The following is a 16,479-nucleotide window of genomic DNA, read 5'->3' as shown; positions in this document are numbered from 1 at the left end:
ACACACACACACACACACAGTATTACAAAAAAGTATTGGGACGCCTGCCTTTACACTCACATGAACTTTAATGGCATCCCAGTCTTAGTCCGTAGGGTTCAATATTGGGTTTGCCCACCCTTTGCAGCTAAAACAGCTTCAACTCTTCTGGGAAGGCTGTCCACAAGGTTTTAGGAGTGTCTATAGGAATGTTTGACCATTCCTCCATAAGCGCATTTGTGAGGTCAGGCACTGATGTGGATGAGAAGGCCTGGCTCGCAGTCTTCGCTCTAATTCATTCCAAAGGTGTTCTATCGGGTTAAAGTCAGGACTCTGTGCAGGCCAGTCAAGTTCCTCCACCCATAACTCGCTCATCCATGTCTTTATGGACTTTGCTTTGTGCACTGATTTGCAGTCATGTTGGAGCTGGAAAGGGCCATCCCCAAAATGTTCCCACAAGGTCAACAAAAGTGAGTACACCCCTCACATTTTTGTAAATATTTTAATATAACTTTTCATGTGACAACGCTAAAGAGATTACACTTTGCTACAATGTAAAGTAGTGAGTATACAGCTTGTATAACAGTGTAAATTTGCTGTCCCCTCAAAAATAGCTCAACACACAGTCATTAATGTCTCAACCGCTGGCAACAAAAGTGAGTACACCCCTAAGTGAAAATGTCCAAATTGGGCCCAAAGTGTCAATATTTTGTGTGGCCATTATTTTTTCCAGCACTGCCTAACCCTCTTGGGCATGGAGTTCACCAGAGCTTCACAGGTTGCCACTGGAGTCCTCTTCCACTCCTCCATGACGACATCATGGAGCTGGTGGATGTTAGAGACCTTGAACTCCTTCACCTTCCGTTTGAGGATGCCCCACAGATGCTCAATAGGGTTTAGGTCTGGAGACATGCTTGGCCAGTCCATCACCTTTACCCTCAGCTTCTTTAGCAAGGCAGTGGTCATCTTGGAGGTGTGTTTGGGGTCGTTATGTTGGAATACTGCCCTGCTGCCCAGTCTCCGCAGGGAGAATATCATGCTCTGCTTCAGTATGTCACAGTACATGTTGGCATTCATGGTTCCCACAATGAACTGTAGTTTCCCCAGTGCTGGCAGCACTCATGCAGCCCCAGATTATGGCACTCCCACCACCATGCTTGATTGTAGGCAAAACACACTTGTCTTTGTACTCCTCACCTGGTTGCCGCCACACACGCTTGACACCATCTGAACCAAATAAGTTTATCTTGGCCTCATCAGACCACAGGACATGGTTCCAGTAATCCATGTACTAAGTCTGCTTGTCTTCAGCAAACTGTTTGCGGGCTTTCTTGTGCATCATCTTTATAAGAGGCTTCCATATGGGACGACAACCATGCATACCAATTTGATGCAGTGTGCAGCGTATAGTCTGAGCACTCAAAGGCTGACCCTCCGCCCCTTCAACCTCTGCAGCAATGCTGGCAGCACTCATACGTCTATTTCCCAAAGACAACCTCTGTATATGATGCTGAGCACGTGCACTCAACTACCTTGGCCGACCATGACGAGGCCTGTTCTGAGTAGAACCTGTCCTGTTAAACCGCTGTATGGTCTTGTCTACCGTGCTGCAGCTCAGTTTCAGGGTCTTGGCAATCTTCTTATAGCCTAGGCCAGTGATTGGGAACCTTGGCACCCCAGAGGTTTTGGAACTACATTTCCCATGATGGTCATGCACTCTAATGTAGTTGAGCATCATGGGAAATGTAGTTCCAAAACATCTGGGGTACCAAGGTTCACCATAGTAATAGATGTTGAACTTCCAGTGACCATTATGAGAGAGTGAGAGCGAGAACACCAAATTTAACACACTTGTTCCCCATTCACACCTGAGACCTTGTAACACTAACGAGTCACATGACAACGGGGAGGGAAAATGGCTAATTGGGTCCAATCTTGACATTTTCACTTAGGGGTGTACTCACTTTTGTTGCCAGCGGTTTAGACATTAATGGCTGTGTGTTGAGTTATTTTGAGAAGACAGCAAATATACACTCTTATACAAGCTGTACACTCACTACTTTACATTGTAGCAAAGTGTCATTTCTTCAGTGTTGTCACATGGAAAAATATAATAAAATACTGTATTTGCAAAAATGTTAGAGGGGGTACTCACTTTTGTGAGATACTGTGTAAATGTTCTAATATATATATATATATATATATATATATATATATATATATATATATAAAAAATCAGAAAGGGATTGCTGCACTTAAAACCAAACCGGAAAAAATAGCTGTAGTATTCCATATTAACAGTTTCGGGCTGTACAGATATCGCCCTTCATCAGAGTAGAACATATCGAACAATGAATAACTACATCAGTCCATATATAACAATTTAAGCACCTGGAATCAATTAATTAGATGCAAGAGAAACAGTTAAGTAACATTTGAACAATAATCAAAGCATACTGAAAGCGATGGTCTATCAGGTGTGATTAATTTCCTCCACATATACAGGATGCGCTGTAAAAAAAAAGCACCTAAGATTCAAATCTATATAGTGTCAGTACACAAAATATGTAAAAAAACGAAGAAATAAAATACAGTATGAAAAAATAACAATGAAAAAGGGCTGAAATTATACACTAGAGAAAATGATTTAAATCAAAATCAGAGTTCAATCCGTTAGGAAACAATGTATCTAAGCGGTGTATCCAATACACCTCTGGTTTTCTTAACCACTTGCCTACTGGGCACTTAAACCCCCTTTCTGCCGAGGCCAATTTTCAGCTTTCAGCGCTGTAGCACTTTGAAAGACAATTGCGCGGTCATGCAACGCTTTACCCAAATTACATTTTTTTCATTTTTTTTTCTTCAAACAAATAGAGCTTTCTTTTGGGGGTATTTTATCACCCCTGGGATTTTTATTTTTTGCTGAACAAAAAAAAAGACTGAAAATTTTGAAAAAAAACCCCAAACAAAACAGTTTTAATGGTTTGTTATAAAATTTTGCAAACCGGTAGTTTTTCACCTTTATTGATGTGCTCTGATGAGGCTGCACTGATGGGCACTGATAAGGCAGCACTAGTGGGCACTGATAGGTGGCACTGATGGGTGGCAATAAAGGGAACTAATAGGTGGCACTCATGGGCACTGGTAGGGGACACTGACTGGCAGCACTGATGGGGCACTAGTTGGCACTGATAGGTGCCACTGGGGGGCATTGGTAGGTGGCACATAGGACAGATATGAACTATGGTTCATAGTAATAGATGGGATACCTAGGAATAAATGTGGAGGCAATAGGGAGTTAACTTTAAGAAAACGAGAGGTGTATTGGATACACTGTTTAGATACATTGTTTCCTAACAGATTGAACTCGGATTTTGATTTATATCATTTTCTTTAGTGCATAATTTTTAGCCCTTTTTGTATGTGTATGTCTACAAATTTTGTGGACTGACTGTATATAGATTTTAATCTTACGTGCTTTTTTTTTACAGCGCATCCAGTATATGTGAAGGAAATCAAACACACCTGATCGACCAGGTTTCAATATGCTTCTATTATTGTTCAAATGTTACTTGTTTCTCTTGCATCTAGTTGATTCCTGGTGCTTAAATTGTTATATGTGGACTGATGTAATTATTCATTGTTAGATGTGTTCTACTCTGATGAAGGGTGATATCTATATAGCCTGTAACGGTTAATATGGAACACTACACCTATTATTGTGTATGATTACCTTTTTCTAATACATTTTGTGCAGCAAACCCTTTCTGATTTTTTTATGTGTGCGTGTGTGAGAATATATATATACACAAACACACACACACACCCAGTGCGGTATCCATGGGTGTGTTTGCAATACTTGCATATTGCTCCAGAGAATGACACAAACACATCCTTTATGTCCCTAGGTTGTCCTATCTTTGCTTGCCAAAACCTACAGTATGACATATATGTCAAAGAGCCAAGTTTAGTACTAGATAAAGTGTTAAAGCAGCCTTAATAACTCACGACCACTTTGCAAACTGTTAGTATGAATGTTCTGACTCTGGTAGCTGTCATTTAGAGAACAATTCTTAATGCAGGAGGTATGCTTACTAAGCCATCTTGGGATTTTGGGACTTTTTGCTACAGAATTTATCAGCACTGGCCAACTAGAGCCTTGTGAGTTTCCATTACATTTGGTTGAAATTGTGCCGATATTACACTTATGAAAGTATGAAAGCTAATGTCCAGAACAGATGAACACAAGTTGGAGGACTAGATCTATATTCTATAAAGCAGCTGCTCTGAATGCATAGTTGGTTTCATAAAGAAAAAATCAGTATACTTAAAGGCATAGACTAACTTTAAAAAGTGCAAATGTTGCTGCCCCTTTACCTCCGTGCTACAGTGGGTACGGAAAGTATTCAGACCCACTTTCTTCTGATCATCCTTGAGATGGTTCTACACCTTCATTTGAGTCCAGCTGTGTTTGATTATACTGATTGGACTTGAATAGGAAAGCCACACACCTGTCTATATAAGACCTTCCAGATCACAATGCATGTCAGAGCAAATGAGAATCATGAGGTCAAAGGAACTGCCTGAAGAGCTCAGAGACAGAATTGTGGCAAGGTACAGATCTGGCCAAGGTTACAAAAAGATTTCTGCTGCACTTAAGGTTCCTAAGAGCACAGTGGCCTCCATAATCCTCAAATGGAAGACGTTTGGGACGACCAGAACCCTTCCTAGAGCTGGCCGTCTGGCCAAACTGAGCTATCGGGGGAGAAGAGCCTTGGTGAGAGAGGTAAAGAAGAACCCAAAGATCACTGTGGCTGAGCTCCAGAGATGCAGTCAGGAGATGGGAGAAAGTTGTAGAAAGTCAACCTCCACCAGTCGGGGCTTTATGGCAGAGTGGCCCGACGGAAGCCTCTCTTCAGTCTAAGACACATGAAAGCCTGCATGGAGTTTGCTAAAAAAAACACCTGAAGGACTCCAAGATGGTGAGAAATAATATTCTCTGGTCTGATGAGACCAAAATAGAACTTTTTGGCCTTAATTCTAAGCGGTATGTGTGGAGAAAACCAGGCACTGCTCATCACCTGTCCAATACAGTCCCAACAGTGAAGCATGGAGGTGGCAGCATCATGCTGTGGGGGTGTTTTTCAGCTGCAGGGACAGGACGACTGGTTGCAATCGAGGGAAAGATGAATGCGGCCAAGTACAGGGATATCCTGGACAAAAACCTTCTCCAGAGTGCTCTGGACCTCAGACTGGGCCGAAGGTTTACCTTCCAACAAGACAATGACCCTAAGCACACAGCTAAAATAACGAAGGAGTGGCTTCACAACAACTCCGTGACTGTTCTTGAATGGCCCAGCCAGAGCCCTGACTTAAACCCAATTGAGCATCTCTGGAGAGACCTAAAAATGGCTGTCCACCAACGTTTACCATCCAACCTGACAGAACTGGAGAGGATCTGCAAGGGAGGAATGGCAGAGGATCCCCAAATCCAGGTGTGAAAGACTTGTTGCATCTTTCCCAAAAAGACTCCTGGCTGTATTAGATCAAAAGGGGGCTTCTACTAAATACTGAGCAAAGGGTCTGAATACTTAGGACCATGTGATATTTCAGTTTTTCTTTTTTAATAAATCTGCAACAATGTCAACAATTCTGTTTTTCTGTCAGTATGGGGTGCTATGTGTACATTCATGAGGAAGAAGAATGAACTTAAATGATTTTAGCAAATGGCTGCAATATAACAAAGAGTGAAAAATTTAAGGGGGTCTGAATACTTTCCGTACCCACTGTATATGTATTAAACCATCAACATATAAACGTTATACAATGACTTGCATAAAATATCATTAAAGTGCTTTTGCATGTATAACTTCCTCCACACAAAATGTTCAGTGCAAAACAAAGTATAGTCCTTCAAAAAAGTCCTTCAACTTTTAAAAAGGTTTTCTAGGCGCAGCAACATTTGCACTTTTTATTTACTTCACTTTGTGGAAACACAATTAGGTTGGATGCAGCCACCCATTATTAGCCCAGTTGCACGTAATTTTTAGGTAGCGCGGGATAAGACATTTGTTTTTTTGGGGTTTTTTTGGCACATGGTTTACCTTTACAAAAGGAACTAGTTATGTAGATCAGGGACATCTGTAGATAAAGCAACCTGTGCAGCTTTGACCAAAATTGAATAATACCCTTGGCTATAGATGTAAGCCATCTACGTACCCTTTGAGATCTGACTGGAAAACTCTCAGGATGTTGCTAAGAGGGGCCTACTGTTCACCATCACATCACTCGTTGTCCAATTTGAATCCCGTCATATGCACTCTTTCCCCTGATGTAGCAGCTTTGAGCTCAGTGTTTGAGCGCGCACTCCTATGATAGTGAAGGTGAACAGTAAAAGCTGTGCCTCACTTAGCAACATCCTGAAAGTTTTCCAACCAGGCTTCATGAGGTATGTAAATGGCCTACACCTATAGTAAGGGCATTACTGAACTTTAGTCAAAGCTGCACAGTTTGTTTTTATCTACAGATATGAAGTTTTTTTGGTAAAGGTGAACTAACCCTTTACATGAGTTCTAAAACCTTTCCTCTAAGCTCAGGTTTGTGATAAAAGTGATGACATGTAGATATATTCTGTTTTTAAACAGCAGTGCTGTACTTCTCGTGAAGGTGAAAGACGCCAAGTGTTTTGGGTCACAGGACTTCTAAAATCAATGACAAGAGCCAAGATGCTAGAACAGAAAGCACACTAGGGAAGCAAAACCAGATTACATTTGTTCCACAGAACATTGTTTAAATCATCTTCAGAAAAGGAACAGCCATGGATGCAAAAATGTATATCAATGCAATCAATCACAAACACTCACCAGTCCCAATAATATGTGAAGGAGATTAAACCTACAGTTCTAAACTACCCCTTCACTGTATTGATGCAGCTACGTAAAATGTGAAATGTAATATTGATTTAGTCAGCAAGTTCAATACTCCTAACAATACAGAGGACCTGTTTATAGAGTGAAAACAGAAACGGTTATGCAGAGAGACATGCTACATAGCTAAAGACAAAAAGATCATACAAGCATTTTACACTCTTTAAAATATGACTTGTAAATGTTTTCTTTTGGGAAAATAGTGTTCATCCCTCAATAAATCGCAATATCAGTGTCCAAATTTAGCACAGCTGTTATTGAATTCCTGCACAACAGCAATCACTGCATAGGGGAAAGAGTTTCCTAGAGCAACGATTGTTATTTTTCTGTACACGTTTTTAATATAAAACTGGCAATACGTGTAAAACAAATCCTGCGTAGACCTAGAGACCTTCAAATCCTTGATGTTTTACACTAAAGCTCATTTATAAAAAATGAGACAAGGTCATCAATCACTAACAACAACATATCAATGTTCCATTGCAAGTTACAAAATGTAAAGAAACTTGTACTAGGAAAATACAGGGGTTGCCATTGCGGGCCTATCTCTAAAAATTCTGCAGATTTCTAAAGCTTTAGGACACCAAGGGATCATAGGCACAAGGTAAGTGACACTAGAGGGATACTACAGTGTAACCCCGAGCGTGGCTCGGGGTTAACGCTTTTGGTACTGAAAACTAACCCCGAGCCACACTCAGGGTTACTACCAGGGAGTTTAAGGTAGAGCTAGACACAATTGCGATAATCTCAAATTAAAACTTTAAACATGTTGGTGTATTTTCATGTTTAAATTTCTGCCACTCCCCAAGCAGATTATCAGAGTACTGGGACCTGCTGCAAATCTCACCTTACTGTGTAAGTGGCACACATGCTATAGTCTTTATTTATTAATTATTCTAGGACAAAGGATTGGGCGCTCTTTGCAATAAGCTGAAAAATCTCTCTGTTCAAAAATAAGCTCCTCTAACCACCTACAACTTTTAAGAACACCTCGGAGATCAAAAACAACCCCATTATGTTAAAATTTGGACTAATACTACTGGTTATTATAAGGCAGTTTAGGGCCAAATCAGTTCTGTGCTACCAAGAACAACAAATCAGACTCTCCAGTTTACCCCCGTACTGCTGCAGGGGAGTGAAAGAAAAATCTGATTGGCTGCTATGGGCAACAACAACTGGCAAAGTTTTCCTTTTAGATGCCCTTTTAGCTGCTCAGAGAATCTCATGCCTTAGCAATTAAAAATCGGAGGACTGGGACATTTTAAAGATGGCATTTTCTATACAGTGCCTTGAAAAAGTATTCATACCCCTTGAAATTTTCCACATTTTGTCATGTTACAACCAAAAACGTAAATGTAATTTTTGGGATTTTATGTGATAGACCAACACAAAGTGGCACATAATTGTGAAGTGGAAGGTAAATGATAAATGGTTTTCTAAATTTTTTACAAATAAACATCTGAAAAGTGTGGCATGCATTTGTATTCAGTCCCCCTAAGTCAATACTTTTTAGAACCACCTTTCACTGTAATTACAGCTGCAAGTCTTTTTTGGTATGTCTCTTACCAGCTTTGCACATCTAGAGTGACATTTTTGCCCATTGTTACTTGCAAAATAGCTCAAGGTCTGTCATATTGGAAGGAGAGCATCTGAACAGCAATTTTCAAGGCTTCCCACAGACTCTCTAATGGATTTAGGTCTGGAATTTGACTGGGTCATTCTAACACATGAATGTGCTTTGATCGAAACCATTCAATTGTAGCTCTGGCTGTATGTTTAGGATCGTTGTCCTGTCAGAAGGTGAAACTCCGCCCCAGTCTCAAGTCTTTTGCAGACTCTAACAGGTTTTCTTCTAAGATTGCCCTGTATTTAGCTCCATCCATCTTCCCATCCACTCTGACCAGTTTTCCTGTCCCTGCTAAAGAAAAGGATTCCCGCAGTGGGGCTGGTGTGTTCAAGGTGATTTGCGGAGTTAGTTCAATTTTGGTCTCATCTGACCAGAGCACCTTCTTCTTCCACATGTTTACAGTGTCCCCCACATGGCTTCTCAAAAACTGCAAACAGGACTTCTTATGGCTTTGTTTCAACAATGGCTTTATTCTTGCCACTCGTCCATAAAGGCCAGATTTGTGAAGTGCACAGCTAATAGTTTTCCTGTGGACAGATTCTCCCACCTGAGCTGGGGATCTCTGCAGCTCCTCCAGAGTTACCATGGGCCTTTTGGCTGCTTCTCCAATTAATGCTCTCCTTGCCCAGCCTGTCAATTTAGGTGGACGGCCATGTCTTAGTAGGTTTGTTGTTGTACCATACTCTTTACATTTTCGAATGATTGATTGAACAGTGCTGAGATGTTCAAAGCTTGGGATATTTTTTTTATAACCTAAACCTGCTTAAAACTTCTCTACGAGTTTATTCCGGACCTGTCTGGTGTGTTCCTTGGCCTTCATGATGCGGATTGTTCACTAAGGTTCTCTAACAAACCTCTGAGGGCCTCACAGAACAGCAGTATTTAGACAGATTAAATTACACAAAGATGGACTATATTTACTAATTAGGTGACTTCTGAAGACGATTGGTTCCATTGGATTTTAGTTAGGGGTATCAGAATAAAGGGGGCTGAATACCAAATGCGCGCCACACTTTTCAGATATTTGTAAAAAAATTTGAAAACCATTTATCATTTTCCTTCTACTTCACAATTATGTGCCATTTTGTGTTGGTCTATCACATAAAATCCCAATAAAATACATTTACGTTTTTGGTTGTAACATAATAAAATGTGGAAAAGTTCAAGGGGTATGAATAATTTTTTTAAGGAACTGTACAGGTGATATTTGACTGCAGCAATATTATTTCAGAACGTTTACAAGACTGCAGTTTTATTGGGATTTTTTTTCAATGTTAAAATACTGTCATACTATATATTTCCCTTTCTATCCCTGGATTTCCTTGAGTGCCGTTTGTACCATTCATACAAATCATTAGGTTTATTTACACATCTCTCTGGCCCTTTTGTCACTCCTGTTACATCCATTATACAGTGTGTGTTTCTCCTCTTGTATTTGCAAGCCTTAATCAATTGAAACGTAAAAAGAAGAAACTGCCATTTCTGAGCTAGATAAGTCAGAGAGCTGCAGCGCATGCAGTAGACAGCTAAACAAGTGCTGTCAAATTTATACACGGCCAGATTGCTTTCCCGAAAGAGAAATAAAATATTGAATGATAAACAAGATAAAGGACTCAGGAACCCTGGTGTCTTATGAATAATAAAGAATACAAATCTCTGAAGGCTAGTAAGGAGAGTACAGCACTTAGTGTAAAATGTCTCTTTGCTCTAAGATTATTACTGTTATTCCTCCTCATTTAAGGCTTTTTCTTTCAAGCTGAAATACACTGTAGAATTTATTGTATTTTGCTGCTGACATGAATAGGTTAACTGACTTTAACAACATCTGCACAATACTTTCCTCACCAAGGGTTAAACAAAATTTCATAAGAAATATGTTTAGGCCTAGGCTAAGAATCACATAAGTGTCTGCAATTGTGAAGAGGACTCTAGGGAGGCTATCAAGGGTACTTCACAGACAGTACCCATTAATCTGTCTGAGAACCAGCCTAGAGTGGAGATCAGGCGAATACCAAACGGGCCGCTGTATCCAATACCATTTTAGGCCAGTTACAGCTGAGGTGAGATGTTCAGGATAAAACTGCTAGAAAATCCTATTCAATATATAGAGATCATGAACTTGATCTCAAAATAACAATGATTCAGCAGTAAAAGACCAAGGCATCTAAGTAAATTGCCAGAATTTGGCCACATGGGTTAGCATGCTTCATATTGCAGGGAAAGCTTCAAATTCCTAGTACACCGTGAATGGTAATCTGCTCTGTCACCTTTTCAGTATTTGCAGGCCATCACTCTTCTTAATCTTCTGCACCGCAGCAGCCACTGTTCCTCCACTTGAATCCATTTCTGTATACCTCAAGACTTCACAACTGCTGAATTTGATTGATTTTCAAAAGCAGATAACTGTCCTTTTTATTTTCCAGGGAAAAACTACACGCTCAAGAGCAGACATCAAGTGTGAAATGATACAGGAGGTTAATCACTGTGGTTGTATGTGATCAATGTGCTTGAAAGGTTTTCTAATTTCTCAAATAATGCGGGACACTCCTTTAAATAGTCAATGCTATTACTATGATTCTAATTATGGGACATAGAGAGTAGGTCATTTTTCATATTACTATTAAATTACCTTACTGACATATTTTCCAAACACCATTTTCCTTTGCAACCTTTGGAAAACAATATGCAAGCTATCAAGGCACTAAAACCTGGAGCTTAAATAAGAATGCAAAATGAACCTGCAACACACACAGATTAACGTTAAAGCTCAGATATATATATTTTTTTAATGCACTTCATATCTTATTTATGAGAAAGCATAAGATATCCTACAGTGGTGCCGACAAATGATGCTTTTTTGAAGATTTGGACCACAGTTTAAGGGGTTCAAAGGGATCATGCTTCTGCATGTCAGACAGGAGTACCTCTCTACCTTTAAAGCCCAACCCCAGGAATTAAAAAAAATAAAAAATCCACCCTTGTAGTGCTACCCTAACCAACACTGCAAGTGTTAATGCTCATTATGCCCAGGGGTTTAAGTACAGGCTGTAGTACTTACTCCATATACCTGCTTTGGCTGGCTCTGACACTCTTCTGCTCAAAGCTCCAGTCTGTGGGTAGAGCTTCAACATCATCATGTAAAATACAGGGACATTAACCCTTTGTTGTATGCTGAGGTGGCTGGAGTGCAACCAGAGCTGGTCACAGATTACAGTGCAAGCTGTGGGGGACCAGTCACAGCACTGGAGGGACCCTGCTGGAGCGAGGTCTATGGCAAGGTATACCTTATACATGCACCCCTAGAAATACCAAGCAATTCAAAGAGAAGCTCGGGATATGAAAAAAAAAGAAACAGTCATACTCACCTAGATGAATGCTGCATCTGTCTCCCATTAGCTCTGCAGTGAGAACTGAGAGATCAAAGACCGCTGATCACTCAGTTCTCAGTGAGCTGGTGACTATCAGTCATTGGCTCTCTTCTCTGCCCCTACAGTGTTCACTGTAGCAGTGGGCTGTGCAGGGGGCAGGAGCTGCTGGCTCAGTCTCTCAGTGGCTCGAAGAGAGGCTGAGCAAGCTGCTGATCCAGGCATTTGAAAGTATCCCCACAATACTGACGTCAGCCGACAGCGGACTAATCCCGCTGTTGGCTCAATAAGGATCAATAGAACAAACTGCACTCCTGTGATCAATAAGAACAAAAAGAACAAACTGCACTCCTGTGATCCCCAGCAGAAGTAAGGCCCTACTTCTATTTTAGCGCTTGCAGTGGGAAAGGGTGCATTTTTTTATATTTCTGGTGTTGGGCTTAACAAAAATAAATTCCTGTTTCAACAGGCTTTCATTTACTTCAGAACATACTGTACATATCTAAGGGAATGCAAAAGCAGCTGTAGCACGTTAAATGCAGGTCAACTGCAATTGCACTGAGTTTTGAATAATGAAAGTGCTTAAACCCATGTCAATGGCACACTGCGTTTGCCCATCTAATCACTCGGCCTTCCAAGCGCATCTTACAAAGATAATATGGTACGTTTCTAATGCAGGTTACAAAATCAAGTATATGACAGCTGACAATATAAGCAATGTGTTCTTTCTAGTTTTGAAAATCTACCATAGGATAAATAACAGGAATAAGTAGTTTAAAGTAGATAATGGCTGCAACTTGGCAGCACAAAAACTATTCATTCCTAATCATATTTCCACTACATAAAATCTCTTTGGTAACATAGTAGCGAAATGACAAATGTAGACAAAAACAGATGTTGCTGGGTGCAATTCATTAGGTAAATGAACATGTTTGTGTTGTACCTCTGACTGGCTAATGAGAAGCAGATACGCTGTGACAATGCCACTGAATACAGGAATCTGGCAGCATGAACAATTGGAGATGATAAAGAACACAGCACTCTGCAGTCAAAACATTCCAGTAAGAGTTTTTACCTGTAATAGAGCTGCCAATAAATAAACCACGATGAAGATGGGAGTCAGAGACGTGTGACCACTCTTCATTAAATAAATGGTGTATAAAAAAATTAAGTGTCCGGGGATGACAAGAGAGACGAGAACTTGAGCCGATTTCCTATTTGGTCCTATGAAAGAGAACAGATTGCGTTAGGGGTCTAGGGGACATGAAGTCATTAACTTAATGAAATCCTGCTCAATAATTTATCCCTTGTGCTCACTTTCATCAATCATTATTCAGTGATAAAATGAAATGTTATGGTATTTTCAAACTAGTAATTGGCAACCTTTGCTGTGTTACAATTGGTCATCTTCCAGGCATAGGGCAAGGCATATATCTTTAAAGTATGTGTAATTAGAAGATGGAGTACCCAGGACTAGTCTGCCTCTATCAGGATATAGAAAGTTGTAGAATGGTAAGAAAGCCCTTAAATAAACAAGGTAGTGTACATTGTACCTTCCACAACCAAAATCTCCCTTCACTCTAAAACTGAACAGTGTTTTTCAACTGGGGTGTTGCAAGCACAGACCTAGCTCAACCTAGATCAGTGTCACGAGTTGCCATCTAAAGTTATCCTAGGGCCAGGATGCACAGTGTTATTCACCATGGCAGCACATAACAAGGACGCACGGTGGGTCCACCCCCAGTTTTCAGGAGAGAAACAAAGTCCACCTCCCGCCCTTTGCCATGTTGCTGGCATCAAGAGGCAGGGCTCAGATTTGAAGAGGGGACTGTGTGACTGGGGGGGCTCTGTGATGAGAGGAATCTCTAATGGAGAGACTTTGTCATGTGGGTACTTTGATGTGATGGGGGGCTTCTAATGTATTGGATAGACTGTTATGATGGAGTGCCTCTGAGGTAAATGAGGGGAGGCTCGGATGTGAGGAGGGGACCTCTAATGTGAAGTTATTTCATCAAGGCACTTGTGTGCACCATCCCAAACTCAGGTTTCTCATTGATAATTAACATTTAAGCTGCACTAAAATGATGAATATCTGTTTGTTAAAGGTAACAAAGGCAACTCTTGCTGCAGACATTTTGAGCAGAATACATTATAACCCAACACACCAATGGCAACATCTACTGTTTTTTTGTGTTCTTGGCAAGAATTCCTTATTAATAAATAGTGATCGACCGATATCGGTTTTTCGTTGCCGATACCGATATTTTGGCCATTGCCTACCGGTATCGACCGATATTTTCGTACATTTAAAAGAAAAAATGTTTTTTTTATTTTTTTTTTGCTTGACAGGTACTATTGTGGAGGGATCTGGGAGTCTAAAAGACCCCAAACCCCTCCTCTGCACTTAAAAGCATTCAAAACGCCAAGTCTGGCTTTTTTGAATGCCGTAATTTTTTTAAATCTGGCGCAGAGTACCCAAAAGTGATGTCATGACATCACTTCCGGGTTTTTACATGGAGACCCGATCAGACCCGAATGCGGCTTTGATCGGGTTCTTCGGCAGCCATGCAGGCTGGTTGCCCGGGTCTCCCGGTGGAACAGGAGACCCGGGCGAGCCGTGGAAGGCAACGGGAGGGGACGTACCCTCCCGCTCCTTGTAATGACAGCCGAGCGACCTCTCAGCCGCATCGGTTGTTTTTACAAGACAGCCGACTGTAGGCTATGGATGCCGGTACCGGGGTGATGCCTTTAGCTGCAGGCATCACTCTAGTACAAGCACTTTCCCCAAATATATGCAAAATTGGTCACCTTGGTGGCTGATTCCTATATATCGGGGAAAGTGCATATCGGCCCTCTATACATCGGCTTTGCCGATAATCAATCAATCACTATTAATAAAGGCAGGCTAAACATCGTAAAGTCTTACCAATCCACATACCAAAAAAGTCCTAGAAATTCAGAAGAGATTTTAGATGGAATTTTATTTAACTGCTAGAGCCCAAAATAAGCACGTGGGAGTGAGAGACAGTGGGAGAGGGTCTGCTTTAAAGTCTAACTCCAGATAATTCTTTTTTTTTTTAGGTATAGATATATTTTTATCATATTTTTTTTCCATCTGTGGCCCCCTATGATGACAATACAAATAAAATGGACATGCAGTTGTCAATGGCACAGACAGCACTTCTGATCAACGCTCTGTTGAAGAAAGGTTAAGATTCGAGCCACAGAAAAGGATTGAGGATGAGCACCAATTGACTCACACCAAGAAATGTATGCTTTCCACATACGATGGTATATCTTGCTGGAAGACAACTTCCACGCCTTCCCCATAGTAGGGATCACTGATCCAGACAGACCTCTATCCCGCAGTACCTGGTTTTCAATAGCTAAGCCATTTAAACCAGCGACTGTAAAGCAGGATGGTAGATCAGCCCTTGGGACAGCGGGTCTTCTCTGAGAGGAAGCCCCCAAGGGACGTGTACAGCCACCAGGATGATTGGAAGATCCTCGCTCTTGATTCCTCGCAGGAACTGCGGAAGAAGCTTTAGCCGAGGATGATACTGGCCTTACTGTGGCCCTTGGATGCCTGCGGCATCTATCAAAAGGACCCCTGATCTCGTCACAAACTTCGGTATCCTTCTGTCGAGCTGAACCTGCTAAAAGGCGCTGCATGCAAGACTGTGCAGGCAGAACTGTCTTGAAGGTGGATACCACCAGACTCAGAACCTGTGTGCAAAATGGCAGAACTATCTGTCTGACAGCAGCTGTTGAATCATGGCCCGTGTTCCCTGAAGTTTGTGCAGAGGAAGGACCACCCTATTCAGAAATAGAATCAGTTACAAGGAGACATAGGACCTAAAAAACTTGAAAATGACAAGCTTTGACCACCTTTCTGGGTACCCCTCAAAAGAAACATTTCACGGATCTTCTTGACGCTCACCAAAGAAGTCCACGGGGCTGGAAACCAGCAAAGATTTCGCTTCACCCCAATAATGGGTGAGTGCAGACCCTCATGCCGAAGGAGTCTTGTCTGCTGGTCCGGAGAAGCTAGCTCTAGGCTTACTAGACAAAGGTTGCTTGGAACCTCCAGGGCAAGATTTAAAAAAGGTCTATTTCCCTTATTCTCCGTCCCAGAAGCACAAAATAATTTTCAGTGGGCCTAGAAGGAGGGACCGTGTTTGCAGCGAGGCTCCTTCCCTTTCCTTGACTGTGGCAGGAAGGTACTATTCCCTCCCGTGATACCCTTAATGTCGTCATCCAGGGTAGCCCCAAACAAGGGATTGCCTTGAAAGGGCAGATCAATGAGAGCTTTGTTAGAGGCTTGGTCTGCGGACCAATTCTTAAGCCACAGCATGTGCCTAATCACCACCACTAAAACAGAAAGTTTGGACAGCACAGGAGCTGTATCCAAAGCTGCATCACAAAGATACTGCAGCCCATGGACCAACTGGCCCGCTAAATCAACATAAGCAGTGGGGACCTGCTCAACCCTGGTGCAAAAGCTTGGCCCATTCAGTTAGGACTGGCGGCAATGCCGAACAAGCCATAGTAAACATGATGCGTGCCACAATCTCCGCAATCT

At 41.5% G+C, this 16,479-nt stretch overlaps 1 protein-coding gene across 1 annotated transcript in view; it reads right to left on the bottom strand.

Moving 5' to 3' along the window:
* The window catches only part of SLC41A2 (solute carrier family 41 member 2), a 156,587-nt gene that overhangs the window by 10,226 nt on the left and 129,882 nt on the right, over nt 1–16,479 (bottom strand). The window contains exon 10 of the mRNA XM_082253115.1: nt 12,973–13,121. Coding sequence (XP_082109241.1) covers nt 12,973–13,121 — 149 coding nt within the window. The remainder of the gene's footprint in view (nt 1–12,972; nt 13,122–16,479) is intronic.

The sequence above is a fragment of the Pelophylax lessonae genome, assembly GCF_965119305.1.
Source record: "Pelophylax lessonae genome assembly, chromosome: 4".
NCBI classification, from domain to species: domain Eukaryota; kingdom Metazoa; phylum Chordata; class Amphibia; order Anura; family Ranidae; genus Pelophylax; species Pelophylax lessonae.
This window is presented reverse-complemented; position numbering and strand designations above follow the sequence as displayed.